Consider the following 19,680-nt stretch of genomic DNA (forward strand, 5'->3'; position numbering starts at 1 on the left):
GAGAATGCCAATGACCTTGTGAAGCCACTTGGACCCCATAACAGAGCCACCAACAGAACACATGGCTCGGGGGATGGTGCTGTTGGTCAAATAATGAGCAGTGTCAGGGCCTGAGACGGACTGGCAATTGTGAGGTGCCTATCTCAGACAGAGTAGGAAACAAACCTTAGCTTACCCACTGGAATGAGTATGCCCCTTTAGACCCACAGGTTTTATCTCTACTCGATGCCTCTCTGCAACAGATGAAGTGGGTTTTTGGGTTTTATTTGTTTGTTTGTTTTGGCTTTTTTCTTCCCTAAAAGTAACTCAGAGCATTGTGTGGATAACTTATAATCCATACTCGCATTCCTGAGTTGGGGGAGGTGGAGACCAACACTAACCACTCAACCACTTGGCAGATGTATCCTAGTGAAAATGAATGAGTCAAGCAGAACAATGTTCATATCTTACCATCATTTTCCTTCAAGAAGTTAAGCACCTGTTTTCTGGAAAGTGCTGGTGACTACCTAACAACTGGGGGCAAAGCCTGAGCCCTTGGTTTCAGATTTCTGGAGACAAGAATCCTCTGGACAGTGATCTACATCCTCCTAATCCTCTGGACAATGGTCTACGCCCATTAGTGTTCTAATACAAAACACGCACATTCACTGAAATTGTATTCATTCCAGTATGGAATTCGATTATTTGTGTGGATTTCTATGTAAATATATTTGACCAGTCAGAGCAGAGTTCAGAGAAGATCGCAAACCCAACCAGTGCTTATGATGACTGAGGGAAAACAATTTTCTGTTTATGACCAGCAGGTCAATGAACAGCATCCGGTAGAAGCCATCTGAAGCTATCTCTGTGGCTTCTCTGACTGCTCTCATTTAAGGTTGATACTTCCCTGTGTTATTGACTTGTTCATTGTTCAACATTTTCCATTTGCTCTGTGAACAACATGCTGTCAGGTTTTTTCTTGTTCACAGGTCACGAGATGAGGGCAGACAAAAGGATATTAGTGAAATGCTCTGCTGTGGAATTTTGCCACCACCTGTCTCTGGCTCTTGTTTGCAGGTTTGGGTGCTTGTTTCTCTTCACCACCTACTGTGCCATTAAGAGTTGTGCGGTGTGGGGGTCTAGAACTATTTCCTTCTTAGGCATGGCCTTCAACACAATTTCTGTAGAAGAAAAATCACTCAACCTCTCAGGATAAGGTGAGCTACTCCTAATTCACTGCAGCCATGACCACTGATATGCAAAAATATTCATGATTTTTTTCCACTTTCAAGGACTTTAAACACATTTCAATGTATGTGGATGACTTTTGAAATCGTACTCCTAGAGTCAAAGGAAAATACAGTCCACCTTGCCAACAAATTACAATTATTTTATATGGTCCTTCTGAAATAAGGGCAGTGACTCTGATGGAATACAATGACTTAAGGATTTCTGAAGTATTCTTCCTCTTCTATTGGAAGAGAAGACTCCACATCTTCATAAAATATTCTCTCTTTAAAGTTTTCCCTGCTATAAAATGATATTCAGGTAGGCAGATGCAAACTCTGCAAATCTTCCTTCCTTATGCAGATGAAAACATTTTTTTCAATAAAGTTCTAGCTTACCAACTGTCTCTGAAATTCAGTGCAACAAGTGTTATTTTGTATCTGCTCTGCCTCAGGCTTTGTGCTGAGCACCCAGCCATGAGTATGGCTCTCTGTTTGGCATGGATGCTATCTGAAAGGTAAAATGTTTGCAAAGAGTATGTAAAATCAGGACAGGGAGGTGTCAGAAAGAGGTGAGGTGACCTAAGGGAAATGCCAATTAGGTGGCGAGATTTTGATAACAAGGCACAAAGCATAGGGTATTCTAGATAGAAACAGAGGCTAGAAAGTATGGGGTGGATTCAGACTCCAATCTTCAGAAAACTGAAAATGTGTGTAGAAGGAAGCAGTGAGAGATGATTTGATTGGAAATATGCATGGAGACCCAGCTTGGGAAGTTTTGGAATATTACGGTTGAGGACTTAGAAATTAATTCAGTAGGCAAATGGATGATTTCATTATATCTGTTTTAATAAAAACAACTTAGTTTTCCTGACTAGCAGGAAGGGGCTATGGAAAAATTGGAATAGGGCAGTAAGATAAGGCAGAAGGCCATTTCACACTCCCAAGGAAGAGTAAGGTGGGTCTAAACCCAAGTAAGGACTGTAGGAAGTGTGTGGCAAGGAGGGAATGAATTTCAGAGCCTTTTCAGAGGTCAGGGAGTACTTCTCATATATGCATAAATCAGTGAGGTACAGGAGTGAGGCAAGAAGAAGGATGCAATAAATTGAGGCCAAAAAAGGTGGGGGAGGCAGAGAACACAGCCAGTGATATTGACACCATCACACCCCTGCAACTGGATGGCACCTGATGGATCATAAGACCTGCACAACATCTGAGAGGTTGGCAAAGCAGGGTACAGCCTGTACCATCAGAAAGACCTAACTGCTGCTTGCTTGCATGTAAAGGTGTTACTTCACATCTCTGAATCTTCCTTTACACGTCACCTGTGTAAATGAAGTGACTAAGCTATAGAAATGGCTCAGCACTGTAATTGTGTGCCATTTCCTAGATTTTGTGTATATTTACACACGGTCGTGCACCTGTGTACATGTATAAAGATAGATCAGGAAGAAGAGTCAGAAGGAACTCTTTCTACTTTGTTCATCTAGGATGATGCATTTCTAAGGGTCCTGATGGAAAACTCAAACAGTTCCCATGAGATAGGCTTCAAACAAACTGCCATTTTTTTTTTAAGATTTATTTATTTGAGAGAGAGAAAGCGAGTGCATGCATGAGCTGGGGAAAGGGCAAAGGGAGAGAGAATCTTCAGGCAGACTCCCCACTGAGTGTGAAGCTCAATGTGGGGCTCGATCCTGGGACTCTGAGATCATGACCTGAGCAGAAACCAAGAGTCTGATGCTTAGCCCACTGAGCCACTTAGGTGTCCCCACAAACTGCCACTTTATACAAGCAATAATGTCTTGGTCTCTAGCTAAGGTGTTTAACTGGAAAAGACATTTCATAGAGTTTGAACTCTGAAAGAGCTAATTTCAGACTTGAAAGTAAGATGTAGAGCGAAGAAGAAATCTGAACCTCATGCCTTTATCTATTAGCATAATTCTCCAAAACATTCCATTTTATAGACTCAACATCCAAATTTTACCTCCGTATCAAACAGCATGAATTTCCTGCCTATTATTCATCATGCTGTCCACACCAAGACTTGAAATCTTTACGTGATATATTATACAGTTCGTTTGTTCATGTCACTAATGAAATCTAAAACGTTCCTGCTGGTACCTCTAATTTTGTATAGAACAAGGTGCCAAGGTAACCACCTGAGAATTTAGATTTTTAGTTCAAGAATGCACCATTTTCCGTAGGACCTGATCTTTATCACTCATTAACTCAGACTGTTTATATTAGTCATAATGACCTGATTTAGTGAAGATCAAGATTACAAATCAAAAAATCATTTTCCAGCCATATATTAAAATAAAGAGAAATTTTAATGAAAGATTACATCTTTTATTTTCCTAGAAGAAAAATAGATCCGTTCACTAAATACTTATTAAAGGATGTCACTATGCTTAAATAAAAATGTCGCTTTCTCAGTCGGGAGCCAAAGTCCTAGGGCAAAGCTTTCAACACCCTAAGAAATGTAAATCACCCACTTTTATGATACACACACATACACACACACCTATGTACATACATTAGTCTGTAGTTTTTAATATGTTTCAAGTATACATAAGATATTTTGGCAGGTCAAAAAAAAACCGCAAATTTGATCAATTGCACAAGAAATGTTTAATGAAATGGATTACATGTTATCACAGAGACGTAACACCTCAGTGTAAGATCTTCTAACTTTTCTTCCAGTTGTGTGGGAGTTACAGGCACTTCTTACCCACTGAACGTCTGTGTCACCTCAAAATTCATATGTCAAAATCCTAACCCCAATGTGATGGTATTAAAAGGTGGGCCTTTAGGAGGTAGTGAGGTCACGAGTGTGGAGCCCCATGAATGGGATGAATGCGCTAATAAAAGAGTCCCCAGAGAGCTCTCTGCTGTCTTTCTCCTTTTTTTTTTTTAAGATTTATTTATTTTGGGGGGTAAGGGGCAGAGGGAGAGAGAGAATCCCAAGCAGACTCCACTCTGAGCAGGGAGCCAGACTCATAGCTCAATCCTAGGACCCTGAGATCATGATCTGAGCAGAAACCAAGAGTCGCTGGCTTAACCACTGAGCCACCCAGGCCCCCCTCTCCAGCTCTTTCTGCTATGTAAGGACACAGTGAAAAAAATGGCTGTCTATGAACCAAGAAGCATTCTTTCTGGCAGACACTGAATCTGCCAGGGTCTTGATTTTGGCCTTATCAGCCCCCAGAACTGTGAGAAGTAAAAGTTTGTTGCTTAAGCCACTCACTCTGTAGTATTCTGTTACAGGAGCCTGAATGGACTAAAATAGCCCTGAGTTAGTGTTTACAACAAGAATGAATGGGACCTCTAGGTACTATCCCATGATGAAATGCAGCTATCTCGTGACAGTGAGTTTAGAGAAAATCTAAGACAGAATTCTGGTCATCTTACAGGTGTGATTTGGAGCCAGCACTTTATTTAGACTAAGATAAAATTATTCTGTTGGTCTTAGTCATAACACAGCGGTTTTCTCTAACGGTACCTAAGGGGACTTCTAGTCACCACATCCTTATAATCTTTGATATATCCATTTTGATCCCAAATGGTGACATCTCCCTAGGCTAGGCTGGGGCTATGAGGATGACCACCCTGGCACAGTCCACAGTTTCCCTGGAAATGGGAAACAGGGGCAGGTGTGTTTCTACTCCCATCTCCACACCCAGGGCAGGTATCTCTCCGATGCGCCCACAGCATGCATTTTTGCCTAAAATGTTTTACATTGAGGGCTTCAGTCAGCCACTAGCAATGAATCTGAGTTCCCTGGATACATGGTTATGGAAAACAATATTCTTATTTAGTACTGTGCTTTATTCTTTATTTAATGATAAATTTTTGAAAGGAAAGAATAAAGGGAGAGGAAGAAAATATTTATTAAACAAAACAAAGTCTCTTAGTGCCAAAGATTATTTGATACATGCATGCTACCCCCATCTGAGAAAACTCAATTCTGTGACTTGAACAAAAGCTCAGCAAATGTCAAAGAATGATGGTAGGATGCAGGGAGACTCAACCCATCTGATTCTCTGGTGTTTTTCCAAGCTTGTCTCATTGTTTCAGGGCAAAAGGCGTCTAGGCATTTGTTTTATTCTATATAAGGAGTATATCCATAGTATCGCTGTGAATGTTTCTACCATGAGGGGTCCTTCTCTGAGCCCTGGGGCTCTCAATTTAGCCTTTCTAATGGTGTGTTAAGGATTCTGGACTGTGTATCATCACCAGATGGGTGTGAAGCAGGGAATGTAAACACCTACTTTTCTTAATACATGCTTACACACACACACACACACACACACTCGTGCACACGCACACGTGCACACACAGCAGGGGGCATTAAGAGTAAAGGACAATCGAGTTATTTTTGACAACTGTCACTGTGACCTGAGGCAAGAAAGCAGGTTGAATGGTTGGTGTTCTGAATATAAATTCATCATCTACTACTTATAAGCCACATGGACACTGGGTGAATGTGCTTGTGGTTTCTCTGTGCACAAACTGGCATGGTGCTAACAGCCATGGCAGGATAGTGGGTAGAGATGATGCACACACAGTAATGTCTATAGTGCTTCACTGAATATTATTACTTGGATGAATAATGATATAATTATTCTTACTAAATGGTGGCAAACGAATTCATTCATAATAAGATTCCATTTTATTGAATTTATGAAATTTAAACCCAGACCTGGACTTTGACCAATCCCAGTTTTAAAAATGCTCTTTCGAGTTTTTTACTTAATTTCTTGGTGCCTTAATGTAACCATCTGCAAAAGAAGGGAGAGGTTCCCTCTGGGGTCTCTGGAGTCTCAAACTGCATGATTCCATGACCCCAACTTAACTCCCACTGCCCATGTAGTTCCAAGTAATTGAGGAAGGAGAATAAACATTTGCAGATTTTTATAACTTGAGAAAGAAATCTGAGGAAGTCTTCATCTAAAATGGAGCTCTTTAACTAAGGTTCATGTTCTGTGCTGTGCTTCTGAGGTTCTTTGAATCCCCTGAAACTGCACGCAAAAGTTTTTGTTTATGTGGGTATAGAATGTTTCTGGAAAGTGAGTCTATTACTTCTATCAGATTCTCTAGCAATCCATGACATGGCATGCCCCACCCCCTAAAAAGTTATAAACCAACGATTTCAGATTATAAATACTAATAGTGCTGTTTTGTACTCATAGAATAAATCAATGCCAATGATAAAATTGGAATACAAGCTTTTTAGTTTAGTGTCAGTTAAGGTACTTTAGTGCTGGTATCTTACTTCAGGTCTTCCAAAGGCTAACCTGGAACAGAGGCCCTGGGTGCAGATGGTTTATTTGGGAAGCCCTCCTGGAAAGTGCAGGAATGTGACAATGAGGGATGGAGAGATAGCAGCCAGAGAGTGGAATCAGCCAACTGGATGTGGCCCATTTCTGAACCCTTCTCTCTCTCACACACCACATCCAATTATCCACCGAGTTGTAATTTCAAACTTTATAGCCTAAAGCACATTTGGCATACATAGTCTCTATCCCATTCAGTTGTCCCTGCCTCGGTTCAGACGTGTGCAATCACTCCCCCGACTTCTTGCAATGCTTTCCTGCTGATCTTGCTTGTCTAAGCCATCTTCTGGTCTATACTGCACCCATGTGGCCCTTCTACAAGTACATCTAACAGTATCTGCCCTAGGTTTCCCACTCTTCGATGGCTCCCAATACTGTCAAAGACGATCCAAACTCCTTGGCATTCCCGTTGGGTTTTTCACCCCTTCTCTGGTTCATTTCCATCTTCGTTTGTGCTCCCTGGCACTCCCTCTCTAACATCTGACAGATAGTCTCCAATAAATCGCCCTTGCAAACCCTGCCTGGGCAGTCTCTGAAGTGAAGTTTTCACAAACCATTCCGCCCTGCGCCCCAACTAGGCGGCCAGGCCTTGGCTCCAATGCTGTCCCAAGCACACACTGCCCCCCACCCGCAGGCTTTCTCTCCTCCACTCTGTTGCACTTGTATCATTATTGTTGTACCCAGTGCATACTAGCTGCTTAAAAACATTTTCAAATGACTGCGCTAAACGGTAGTACATAATCACTGTTTTTTTTTTAAATATTTTATTTGTTTATTTATTTGACAGAGAGAGACAGCCAGCGAGAGAGGGAACACAAGCAGGGGGAGTGGGAGAGGAAGAAGCAGGCTCCCAGCGGAGCAGGGAGCCCAATGCGGGGCTCGATCCCAGGACCCCGGGATCACGTCCTGAGCTGAAGGCAGACACTTAACGACTGAGCCACCCAGGCGCCCCCACTGTTTTATATTGTATATATTGGTGGTGTCTTCTATAAGACCAAGACCATGTCCTCCCATCTCCTCACTTCCAACTCTCACCATAGGAATAATAATGTGTGTCCAGCAAATGCTTGTCAACATGAAGCATCATAAATGCTGGCATGATGGACTGTGAAAGAACGGAAGGTAGAGTCACATAAAACTGAGCTCATATCTTTGACACTCACTAGCTGTGTGGTCTTGAGTAAATTACTTAACCACCCTGAGTATACTTTGCTCATTTATTAAATGGGGGTAGTATACTATGGTAGATTATATTACTGCTTCCAAATAGACACTTCTCTTGTAGTAGTATACACCCCTGGCTATTCCCGTGTGACTTACAGTGCACCTCTGCAGGACCTTTAACTTGACCACATGGCCTGCCCTAGCAAGTGAAAGTGAGCAGATGTGACACATGTCCCATCTGAGCAAACGCTGAAAGAGCCACTGCTTGCCTTGGACATCGCAACTTTCCCCAGCCACAAGAAGGGCATATGCCAAGTGAAGGCTCTGTTTCAGCCTGGATCCCAGAATGAAAAAAGCTCTTGGAGAAGAGCCACAGTTGCTCCACAGACTCTGAAGCTGATATCCAATATCCAGATAAATCCCTGGTCTTATAAGTCCCTGGGATTTGAGCTTGTGAGATAGCCTAGCATAAGTCAGGAGAAGCCACCCCAGAATGTTGTGAGAATGCATTAAATCAGATAAGCAAAGCGTGTCTCAGAGAGGCCAGAATTTGATAGGTCTTTAAAAAAATCTAACTCCCTTGTCCCTGTCATGTTTCTCTGAAAACCCAAATCTAGCCCAGAGGTGGGCACAAAGTAGAGGTTTGAAAATATTCAAATAACAAGTGAATAAACACAGAAGTTGAGCTTAATTTTAAAATCAAAAATACAGACACATCTTTTTCATCTAGTCATTTCCTGCATATACATTACTTTGACAAAAATTTTATAACATAATTTCAAAATAGCTTGCTATAGCTTCCAGGAATATTTATATGTAGTCTGAAGGAATTAAAGAATTGAGTATCTCATCTTTCAGAAAGCCAACACAGCAACAGGGTAAATGATTTAATTGAGAAATGCCTATCACGTATCTACGTCCGCTGGCTTCACTGCCACGAGTGTGACAGCACATTGGGAAAGCCCAGCGATGATTTCCTTTGTTTGATTCCATAGACCACAGATTACAGCAATGGTGTGACTTGGATTGAATGTGTTTTCCCTTTTGTATGCTTTTCTGAGGGGCAATATAAAGAAATACTTGCTTGATCTAAATGAATAGGTATTCAAAATTATCCATTTTATCCTAGTCTTATGACCTTAACTTAAAAAATTCAGGAAAATACAGCAGTGACTATAGAAATTGATACCTTTGTTTCTTTTTTTTTTTTTAAGAGTTTATTTATTTATTTGACAGAGAAAGAGGCAGCGAGAGAGGGAACACAAGCAGGGGGAGTGGGAGAGGAAGAAGCAGGCTCCCAGCGGAGGAGCCTGATGTGGGGCTCGATCCCAGAACGCCAGGATCATGCCCTGAGCCGAAGGCAGACGCTTAACCGCTGTGCCACCCAGGCGCCCCGATACCTTTGTTTCTGTCATAATTGATTCCACTTAACCATCACATTTCTTGGATGCAGTTTTCATATATAAAAACACATCATAAATCCATCAGTGGAGTGTAGCTTTGCATTATTTTTCAACATTTTACATAGCATTCCCTGCAGAAACAGCATTAATTTCAATAACACAGCTAATGAGTTACACATAAAGCTGGAGGAGAAAAAAGAATTTAAAAATTGGCCTTACATTTCTTAAGGAATCTGTTCATTCTCCAGAGCCAATAAAAACTACAATTTATCAGGAAGAGCAGATTCCATGGGGCTGGGCCAACAGAGAAATGACACACTAATATTTATTTGAAAGGCCATTTATTTATCAAACACTTAAGTGCCTATTATTTGCCACCTCGTGAGCTGACACGAGATAATAAGATAGCCAGACAGAGGCCCTAACCTCAGAAGGTTAGGTCTGGTCTAAGACACAGACAAGTACATATAAGATTATGAACATATCTGGTGGCTTTGTTCTAAAAGACAGTAGGGAATGGGAAGACGGAAGAGGGACCCTAAGATGGTGGTCAGTGGGGTTAGGGGAAGGCTTTGGGAGGAGGTAGGGGCTGGGCACGAACAACCGCAGTGCCCTGAAAGGCCCATAGGCAAGGATGGGGCAAAGCCAATGAAATGCCATACAAAGATGTTTGCTAAGCCTTCCTTCGGTTCTGTTGCCACAGATTCAGCTCCTCACTCATGACTTCCTTTATCCAACCATTTCCCTCTGCTCACCTAAGTGAGTTAGGTGCAAGGTGTCTTGGTTAATGAGACAGATGTGGGGCGTGCCTGGGTGGCTCAGTCGGTTATGCGTCTGCCCTTAGCTCAGGTCATGATCCCAGGGCCCTGAGACTGAGTCTCGAATCGGGCTCCCTGGTCAGCAAGAGAGTCTTTTTCTCTCCCTCCCTTCCCCCTCTGTCTCATTCACTCTCTCAAATAAATAAATAAATAAATAAATAAATAAATAAATAAATAATAACAAAAAACCCAAACAACAAGACAGACATGGCTCCTACCCTGGTGCAGCTCTCAATCCTATGGTAGGCATCCTATTATGGGGAGCAGCTGGGGCCGAACCCAGAACATCAGACTCCGTTGTTGGCGAAGAGAGACTCGGAATACTCCATGTTAATAGGAAGGTCAGCGAATTAAGTGTTCGCTCATACTGACACACAGAATAAAGCCACATCTTCGTCCCTAAGCTTTCAAGGACGAGCCGGTTCTAGCTGCAGCCTACCCTATCCTCCCACAAGCTGCTGCGGTGCAGTGAGAAAGAGATGCTGGGACCCTGGTCCCCCGCTTCCCAAGAAGCCCACTCTTACATAATTACTCTCCCACCAAACCTGGGGCGCCTCCCCACCGCGGACTCTGTTCTGTACTCAAGACATGCTCGATGAGCTGGCACACAAGAGTGCCCTGGGCAACAGGGTATCGAGACAGTCCCATCCTTCACACGCTCATGGACTTCAAGGTCCAAAGGAAGAGAAACGCAGAAAAGAAGGTTCAGTACAATGTGTCCATATGTCACCCAGTGTGAGGTATTTGACAAAATATGTCCACATTTCGTCCACTGTAATATGATCCTAACATGCCATCGTAGAAGAATGCATGAAGTGTGATGGAAGAGGCGGGGCGCTGGGAGGGGCCGTCGGGAAAGGTTTCACAAAAACAATAATGTTTAAAACTAGAATGGTGGGCGGGAGGTCCTTACGGGATAGATGCGAGGGAGGAGCCTGACAACAGACAGGCTGTGGAAGGCTGCCCAACCCCCCGGAGACAAAGCCATGCTTTTTGAATTATGTCTGCTTTGGGGGGAGGGGGGGAATCCTTGGAATATTTGTGTTTCATCACAGCAGACTGTTTTCAGGGTGATTTGTATTTTAAAATATTCTTTGAAGGGGAAAGAGACTTCATTCCGCAATCCAAGTAGAGCATCAAATGAAGTCACGTGCAGTATGCGAGTAGTGACGTCATCCGAGGTTCTGTGCTGATTCTACAGATTCATTAACACATTCTCTGCTTTTCAAGTAAAAAGGGGTGAGAGATCAGGAAAAGATCAGTATTTTAAAATAGGCAGCAATAAGATTTCCCAGAGAGTAGGAACTTTTATTTCTTTTGGCAACTTACTATACATGAGCCTATTTACTTGCTAAAATATTTTCTTCTCAGATGAAAAGTGCAGCCTTGGAAAGAGATAAGCCATTTCAGACCTTGCTCAGAGCTTATGGTGATAGATATTACTAGTGCTTTCTGCTATTTCTCTTATTTTTTTAATTTAAATTCAATTAGCCAGCATATAGCATATCATTAGTTTTTGATGCAGTGTTTATTGATTCATTAGTTGCTTATAATACCCAGTGCTCATCACATCACATGCCCTGCTTAATGCCCAATCACACAGTTACCCCATGCCCCACACCTCCCTTTTTGCAACCCTCAGTTTGTTTCCTAGAGTCAAGAGTGTCTCATGGTTTGTCTTCCTCTCTGATTTCTTCCCATTCAGTTTTCCCTCCCTTCCCCTATGATCCTCTGCAGTATTTCATATATTCCACCTATGAGTGAAACCATATGATAATTGTCTTTTTCTGATTGACTTATTTCACTTAGCATACAGTCAACAAAGCTAAAAGGCAACCTATGGAAAGGGAGAAGATATTTGCAAATGACGTAACAGATAAAGGGCTGGTATCCAAGATTGATTTCTACCATTTGTTCCCATCCTGGATACACGGCAGAGTGACATCTCTTCTTCCCCCTAAATTAGCGAGCTGATTCTCTTTGGGCCATAAACTGTGAGTTGCAGTGACCCGGGCCACTTCCAGGTGGAAACATTTAGGAGCCAGTGTGGATTCCTCCAAGCTCTCCTTCCATGCTTAAGCAAACTCAGCAGCATCATGCTGAGACAGAACTGCGACAAGACTGAAGCCAAACAATGGCATGCCATATAGAAGGCAAGCTGCCTCCTAGATTAATCTGGCTTCCTTGTTAAATTTTGCGTGAGTGAGAAAGGAACATTTGTCATATTAAGCCACTGAAGATGTGGGCCGTTCCCTAGCTGATATGCTTGTTTTGAACATGCAGAGTATCAGTGAATTTACAAAGCCACGCCCATGTGCATCACCTTAACAGAGATTAATGAGTAACTGATTTACAATCATAAACTGAGACAATGTACCTAGGAAGGTGAGCTTTCTGATTGAGACCAAAATGTTAGGCACAGATTTTTTTTCTTTACAATAATAAGAAAGACAAAACAACAGAAAACCCTATGTGTGCTTTTGTTATGCAAATATAGGTATTATAGTAGCAGGAGTGGGAAGGGGGTGTGGGAGGTCACATCCAAGACACATGAACCTATATCCTTCCTATGTTACAACACATTCCTATAATGAAGTCCTACAATAAACTGATATCCTCCTACAGAGGGGCAATATGATTGTCTACAAGGTGAATATATTTTCTTGAACCGCAATGAACTGTGATGATGTGTATTTATTCTCAGATAATGTATATAATTCCACAGATTTTAGAAAGGAAATGGTTGAACACATCTCATGGTAAGTGTTCCTGCAAGGACAGCAGGTAGGACAGATCCCTGGGTCTTCCTTTCAGTTATAAAATGTACAACAAAGGGCATCTTGCTTTCTTATTCTTGGGGAGGACTTTGAAGCTTTAGCTGACTCAGTCACTTCTTTTCTTCAGATGTGGCCACTTTAATATAATCTGCTAGCAAACAGATTGATGGGCAAACTTCAAAGAACATAGCAATGAAAGGATCAATACCTCTATACAATCGCTCTAAAGAACCAGATAGCTTCATTTAAGATATAATTGGAATTCCCTTTAAGAGAAAGAAGAGGTTAAAACTCCACAAGAAAAAAGCACAGCCACATTTAAGAGCACTACCTGACACAGTCTTTGCAACTATAAATGCACAATAACCCTGAAGATCAATATTTGTTCTATATTTTAAGATGCAGGTGCAATGCAGAAAACAATTGCTGTGCTTTAGTGAGAAAAAAACAGGATAATGAGGGGAAACACAAGATGATATTTTAAGGTAACATCTAAAAATCAGGATGATCACTCAGCTGAGATTACAGTTCAAAAATAAAGCATTGCACTTGATATATTCCTTAACGGTATTTCTATCTGTACATCTATTTGGAAGTATAACAGTTTTAAGGAGGCATTGTAATATGAACGTTATACTGTCTGGTTTTATTCAAATGAGAATATCCAATAAGATTGTGACTTGAGACCATGTGCCCAGAGGTACGGGGATAGGAAACATAAAACAACATAAAATAAAAGAGACCTATAATCAAGATTTTAGGGTGTAAGAATCTTCATCTTTGGAACCAGGCAATCCTAGAACTGAATGTAGGTCAGTACTAATGCTGGTCAATGGCCATGACTGTATGCATAGACTACTTGATTTCTTTGAGTTTCTTTACCTGTGAGAGAGCAACCAGTAGCTACAGTGGGGGGGGTTAATAAATGATGGCCAGTTGCCTGCTTTTATAAATAAAGTTTTATTGGAATACAGCCATACTCATTATCTATGGCTGCTTTCTGCTACAAAGGCAAAGTTGAGAAATTACAACAGAAATTGTATGGCCCATAAAATCTGCAATGTTTACTATCTGTCCTTTACAGTAACCGTTTGCCAATCCCTGGTCTGTGAGGTTGCTGTATGGACCAGAAATTATTCAACACAGTGCTTGGTACATGGTAGCTGTTTCATTAGATCATTATTCAAGTAAGGGAAAGGTTAAAGTCGTACAAGGAAGAAAATGTTTCAACTGTCAATTCCTGTCGATCAATGAATCCTTAACCCATCTGAGAAGAAGCTGTTGCCCAAAGTGCTTCACTCAGTTGACAGAAAAGATCTTAACCTGCTCTTTACTCTATGGAAAAATGATGTGGGGTAAATGGAAATTAAAAAGACACTGAGATACCACTTCTCACCTATCAGACTGGCAAAAATCTCAAGTCTGACAGCATATTCTGTTGGTGAGGCCCTGGGGAAATACTCTCATGCATTTTTACTGGGAGTGCAAATTGTTGAAACTCTAGGGAGTGAAACTTGGCAAAATTAGCAAAATTCCATATAATTTACTCATTGATTGTCCTTGGGAATCTAATCCTTAAGATATCTGGCAAAAGTACAAGTGTGCACAGGGTTATTCATTACAACATTTTTCTGTGAGAGCAAAGGACTGAAAATAGCCTGAATGTTCCCCCACGGGGTGCTGGAAAAGAAGGAGTTAAAGCAAGTTGCTTGTGATCCATTTTCCTCTGATTACCAATGAGATACTGGGATTGAGGGAAGAAGGTAAGTGACCTGAATTAAGCTTCGTGTAAACATATGAACTAGATCATTGGGCAAATAGAATAATTAATTAATTAATTATTATTTTTTTTTTTTTGCTAGGAGGAGAGTCCTCATCAAGCAGGAAAGCCCTGGTTTAGGACATTATGATAAATAAACCTTCATAGATTGATGAGTTATGACCCTCTGGAGAATGTCACATGAGCCCTTCAAATTTCTTAGGTGTAAACCTGGAGATGTTGAAAAATCATGTTTCCTGCTATGTGAGGGACTTGTACATCTCATTGGAAACCTCATCTGTCACTCTGGGCCAAAAAGTGTGTGTGTGTGTGTGTGTGTATAAAAAATATGAAAAAGAAGGATGTGAGGAGCCACATGGGATAGGATAGCCTGGATTTCTCCCTCCATTACCAGTGTACCTCGGTCACTTGAATCCTTAAAATTATTAGTAAAGCTTGATTCTGGATGAGATTCCTGATTGAGCCAATCTCATCCTTTATGTTGGTTCATCCACCTAAAGGAGTGGCAGCTGCAGGTTAATGGAGTGAAGAACACCTAAATACACTGATGGGGAATGATTTCCATGATATACTCCTGGTGAAAAAAAATCAAAGGGCAGAATAAGGCATATAACATGCCGCTCTTCATGCAAGAACAGGGCAAGGATACAGTTATGTGCAAGTATCGGCTTGCCTATGTGAAATAAGCACCGAAAGCTTAAACCAAAGGCTAATAACCATGTAACTGGGGCAGGAAGAAGGCACAGGACACAGCGGCAGGGGATGCATGTGACATTTCTCTGAAAACGCTTTATACATGTAAAAACATACAATTTGCACTTGGAATATAAATGTTATAGATTAAAAAACACAATGACATTTTTAAAATCCATTAAAATTGAAAAGATTCTGAAACAAATGAAACAATTTATATATAAAAGTTAGAATATGACCACATAGAAAAAAAAAAACTTAAGCAACTTAAGTTTGAGTCTTTAATTGTACATCTTTAATGTAATATAAAATGAAGACTGAAAGCAAATTTTAAAACTTAATTTAATATTCTTGGGGTGGCTGGGTGGCTCAGTCGGTTAAGCGTCCAACTCTTGGTTTCAGCTCAGTTCATGATCTCATGGGTTGTGAGATGAAGCCCAGACTTGGGCTCCATGCTCAGCGGGGAGTCTACTTAAGAGTCCCTCCCACTTGCATGTGACTGCACTTGCTCTCTCTCTCTCTCTTAAATAAATAAATCTTTTATAAAAACAAAAAAACGCCATTTAAAAAAGACTTCATGTAATATTTTTATTGTGAGTGGTAATATTAGTGCTTGTATTTAAATATATATATATATATATATATATATATATATACACACACATTAAAATAAATAAGTTTTGTTAAGAACCAATATTTTTAGTGAAAAAGAAAATAAATGCAAATATAGTACCAGAGAAGTTAAACATTCTGTAAGGCTATGTTTGATTTGGAAATAATGTATGAATTCAGGTTATTTTTTTATTTAAAAATGGTATTTTCAGGGGGCCTGGGTGGCTCAGTCAGTTAAGCATCTGCCTTCAGCTCAGGTCATGGTCCCAGGGTCCTGGGATTGAGCCCTGTGTTGGGCTCTTCACTCAGTGGGGAGTCTGCTTCTCCCTCTCCCTCTAACCCTCACCCTTGTTCATGCTCTTGCTCTCTCAAATGAATAAATAAAAAATCTTTTAAAAAATAAATAAATAAGTTTTTTTCTAGCTCTAACATGTATTGAAACAGCCCAGAAACAGTGATGGTCCAGATATGATGGGTGTCCCTAGTATTTAGATTGTGATTTCTAAATACCATTCTCCACAAAGAAAGGAGGGCTTCTTGGAGGAATGGCTGACTCCAGGTCTGGTACTGGATGGGCTTGTACATCTAGTTGTACTAGAAACACGGAAACTATCAAAGACTTGTGGATCCTGTGTCAAAAGGGCAAAAAGTCAACGTGAAGTTGTTCCCCGTGACTGAAAGGGAACAAAGTGAAAGTGCGTGAAACAGGATAGAACAAGATAAACAATACCACAAACAGACAAACCCAGAATGTAAGACATTCTTCAACAATTGACCTGTTTTCTTGACAAGTCAATGGCATGAAAAAAAAAAATGGACCTGGGAGGGAGTTGTTACTCGAGATATAACAACAAGCTGGAATGTGTGACAGGCTTCAGTTGCATGGTGACTCAAACCAGTATCTGCACGATGACATTTTTGAGATGGTCAGGAAACACAAACATTGACTGGAAACTACATGATGCCAAGGACTTATTGTTATTAGCATTTGTCATGATAGTGGTATTATGATTCTGGAAGAAAATACCCACTGTTTTTTCAGAGGTGTGTATACCTATGTAGGGACGAAATTACATGATGTCTGAGATTTCCTTTAAAATATGTTAACCACTACCCCCCCAAAACACAAAGGAAGTATGACAAAGTCCTACTGAAGACGGATAATGACATTTAATATGTTATTCTCTTCCCTTTGCTTATGTGTTTGTCATAATATGAAGAGAGAATCAAGAGAAAGCTGCTTTGGGAAAAGGTTTCACACAAAATGAAGGGGTGACATGATTTTTTGTGCTTTATTTTAAATTGGCCTGTGAGATCTGCCCATTTCACTCCAACCTCCTACAAGAGATTTCCCGTGAGACCTACAGTGATGGTGTTGATTCAGTGGGAGTTTATGTAGAGAAAGAAATAAATTTTATACAGGAAATGCCACCACAGTCAGCCTGGTGCTGAGCTATTCTCTCTTGCTACTGGAGGAAGGCATTTTAAAGTATTTTATTATTTCTCTAAGCACTCAGTCAGCTTGATTAATACACATAAAAACACATTTTCAATATGATAAAAAGAACTAGTCAAAATCTGCTTTTAGAGTAAAAAAAGAAATTAAAATCACTTTTCTCTATTCCAATAGCTGTACTGACATGGCAAGATAAGCCACTAAATGCCACTGGGAAGGATCTGTCACATACGCTGCCACTGAGTTCCAAGGCAGATGCGTGAGTAACCTTACCGATCCTACCTTGACTTTGTCAGATGTTATGATCAGTCCATTTGCGGACTGCTTTTAGCTAGGATTGCCATGATCTCAGCTTTTAACTTGGAGTGAGTAAGACCTAACAATTTTGATGACTGGGAAGATGTCAATATCGATACAGGTTTCTTTGTGCTAAAACTGTAGAACTGATATGAGATAGGTGGTGATAAAGCTGGAAAAGACCAAAGTTAGACAACTAACCTTTGATGCTCTTTCCTAGTTTAAGAGGATTTTTACATAAATTCCTCTGCATGCAGGCTGGGATTTTATAACACAAAGGGATACTTTGGAACAAACTTGGCGAGACCACTGTTTATCGTCAGCAAATTACTTAGAATGAAGTAGGACATGAGAACCTAAAAGTGAACACATGCTAACATGCTAAATCCTGCTTACCTTTCAAAGCCGATCTGCCGAAACGTCTTTTCCCATGTGGAGCCTGCAGACAGAAGGAAAGAACATAATTAATTGATGCGCACCAAGCATGCAGGTAGCTCTGTCCTGGTTTTGTACACCCTGGTAGATATTTGGTTTTAGAGTTAAGTGGAATGAGTCTTCCGGCAGATGCACCGTTCTTCGCCTCCAGTCCCCAAATGGCCCTTTAGAGAACAATCCACATAATGTGCAATGTGACAACGCTCTCTAAACATCTGAGTGTGTCACAATAACATATCAAAATTAATGCAACAGCGTCGTGTAAGCTGTACTCTGAAATTCAACGTTTAATTTCATGGGGCACATGGAAAGCTGGTTGGCTCTCTGAAGATCCAACTCATTATACCAGGTCTTTACTTCCCTATTGTTGAATCACAATGATTAACATTTCTTTCTTTTTAAAGCTAAACATTTAAATCAGAAGTCTCTTGAATGCAAAAATACTGTTTCCAGTAACATGATTTGAAGAGTAGTATATCCAAATCCATAAAAGAACAGCTAGTTTTAAAAAAAACAGATTTTCTATAATTTTTTCATGTAATAGTTCTTGCCTACATTATAGGCGTAATAATGTTCTGAGTACTTGATATAAAGAAAAGTGCTAATTTTTATCAAAGACCACTTTAATAAAAACTCTGCGTTAATAAAAGTTAAAGGTCTTTACTAACCCCACGGTTTTACATTTTACATTAATCACTGGCAAAATTATTTTGATTTCAGTAAACACCCACCTAGCCCTAAATTTGTGAGTTGTGCTATGCTCTAACTGCTTGATAATCACAGCAGATAATCACTATTTTTCTGTACAATTTAGTTCTGCAAATAGGAAATGGTAGATTCAGCGTTGGGTCTCCAGAGGCAGCTGAAAATCTACCCTTCTTCCTTTTCTCCAGTCACAGTTAACTAGGATGGTGCTATGTTTCTTTCTTGAGAACTCTGCCTCTAATGCTTTACTGTCAGGTGACAAGTCAGTGTCTCCTAGGCATTAGTCTTCTGGAAAGGCAGGAGATTATATTTTCCCCAGCCCCTCTGAGGACTGACTGAGCTAGTTCCAAGAGAGCATGAACATGGTGCTTCACTATGGGCTTTGAGTTCATATACTTGGTGATGATGAAGCATTTTAAGTATTATACATAATAAAGGACTACATTTTGTATATGAACTACACACATGCACACACACAAATTTAAAACAGATTCAGGCTTATCTCCTCAGATGAAGTCACTCTTGTCCAATTGAATTCCAATATGCTTTGCTGAGTAGAAGTAAAAGTCATGGAAGTTTAGTTAACCAGCCCAGGAATTTCCATGGCTCCTCGTCCAGGGGAGTACGCCTATATGAATGTCATCTGTCCTGTGAATCACATGCAAGACAATTCGAAATCCCTATCTCAGGAATTCTTAGAAGACGATTATCCTGCCCCAGAGATACTAGCAATTAAGCCACTGGCAAAACATAACATAATCTGAGTCAGAAACCACATAAAGACAGCTGGCAACTGCCCGGCCCAAACAGAGGAGTGGGAGAGATTGAGAGTCTCCTGCCAAGTGAGAACCAGACAGTCTGAGCTCAGACCAAGTGGGAAGGGTCTAGGGGAGCCTGGAGTGGTTGGTAAGGGGGTTCAGATGCTATTCTTCTTGACTCGCTTCCAGGGAGAAACAAAGCACCTTTACATTTTTTCTACATTTTCTTTTTTCTCCCCCC

General features: G+C 40.7%; 1 protein-coding gene across 1 annotated transcript in view; it reads right to left on the minus strand.

Annotated features, from left to right (window-relative positions):
* PIEZO2 (piezo type mechanosensitive ion channel component 2) overlaps positions 1 to 19,680 on the minus strand; it is a 441,880-nt gene that overhangs the window by 201,043 nt on the left and 221,157 nt on the right. The window contains exon 4 of the mRNA XM_040632733.1: positions 17,938 to 17,980. Coding sequence (XP_040488667.1) covers positions 17,938 to 17,980 — 43 coding nt within the window. The remainder of the gene's footprint in view (positions 1 to 17,937; positions 17,981 to 19,680) is intronic.

Source organism: Ursus maritimus, unplaced genomic scaffold (assembly GCF_017311325.1).
Source record: "Ursus maritimus isolate PB19 unplaced genomic scaffold, ASM1731132v1 scaffold_18, whole genome shotgun sequence".
NCBI lineage: Eukaryota > Metazoa > Chordata > Mammalia > Carnivora > Ursidae > Ursus > Ursus maritimus.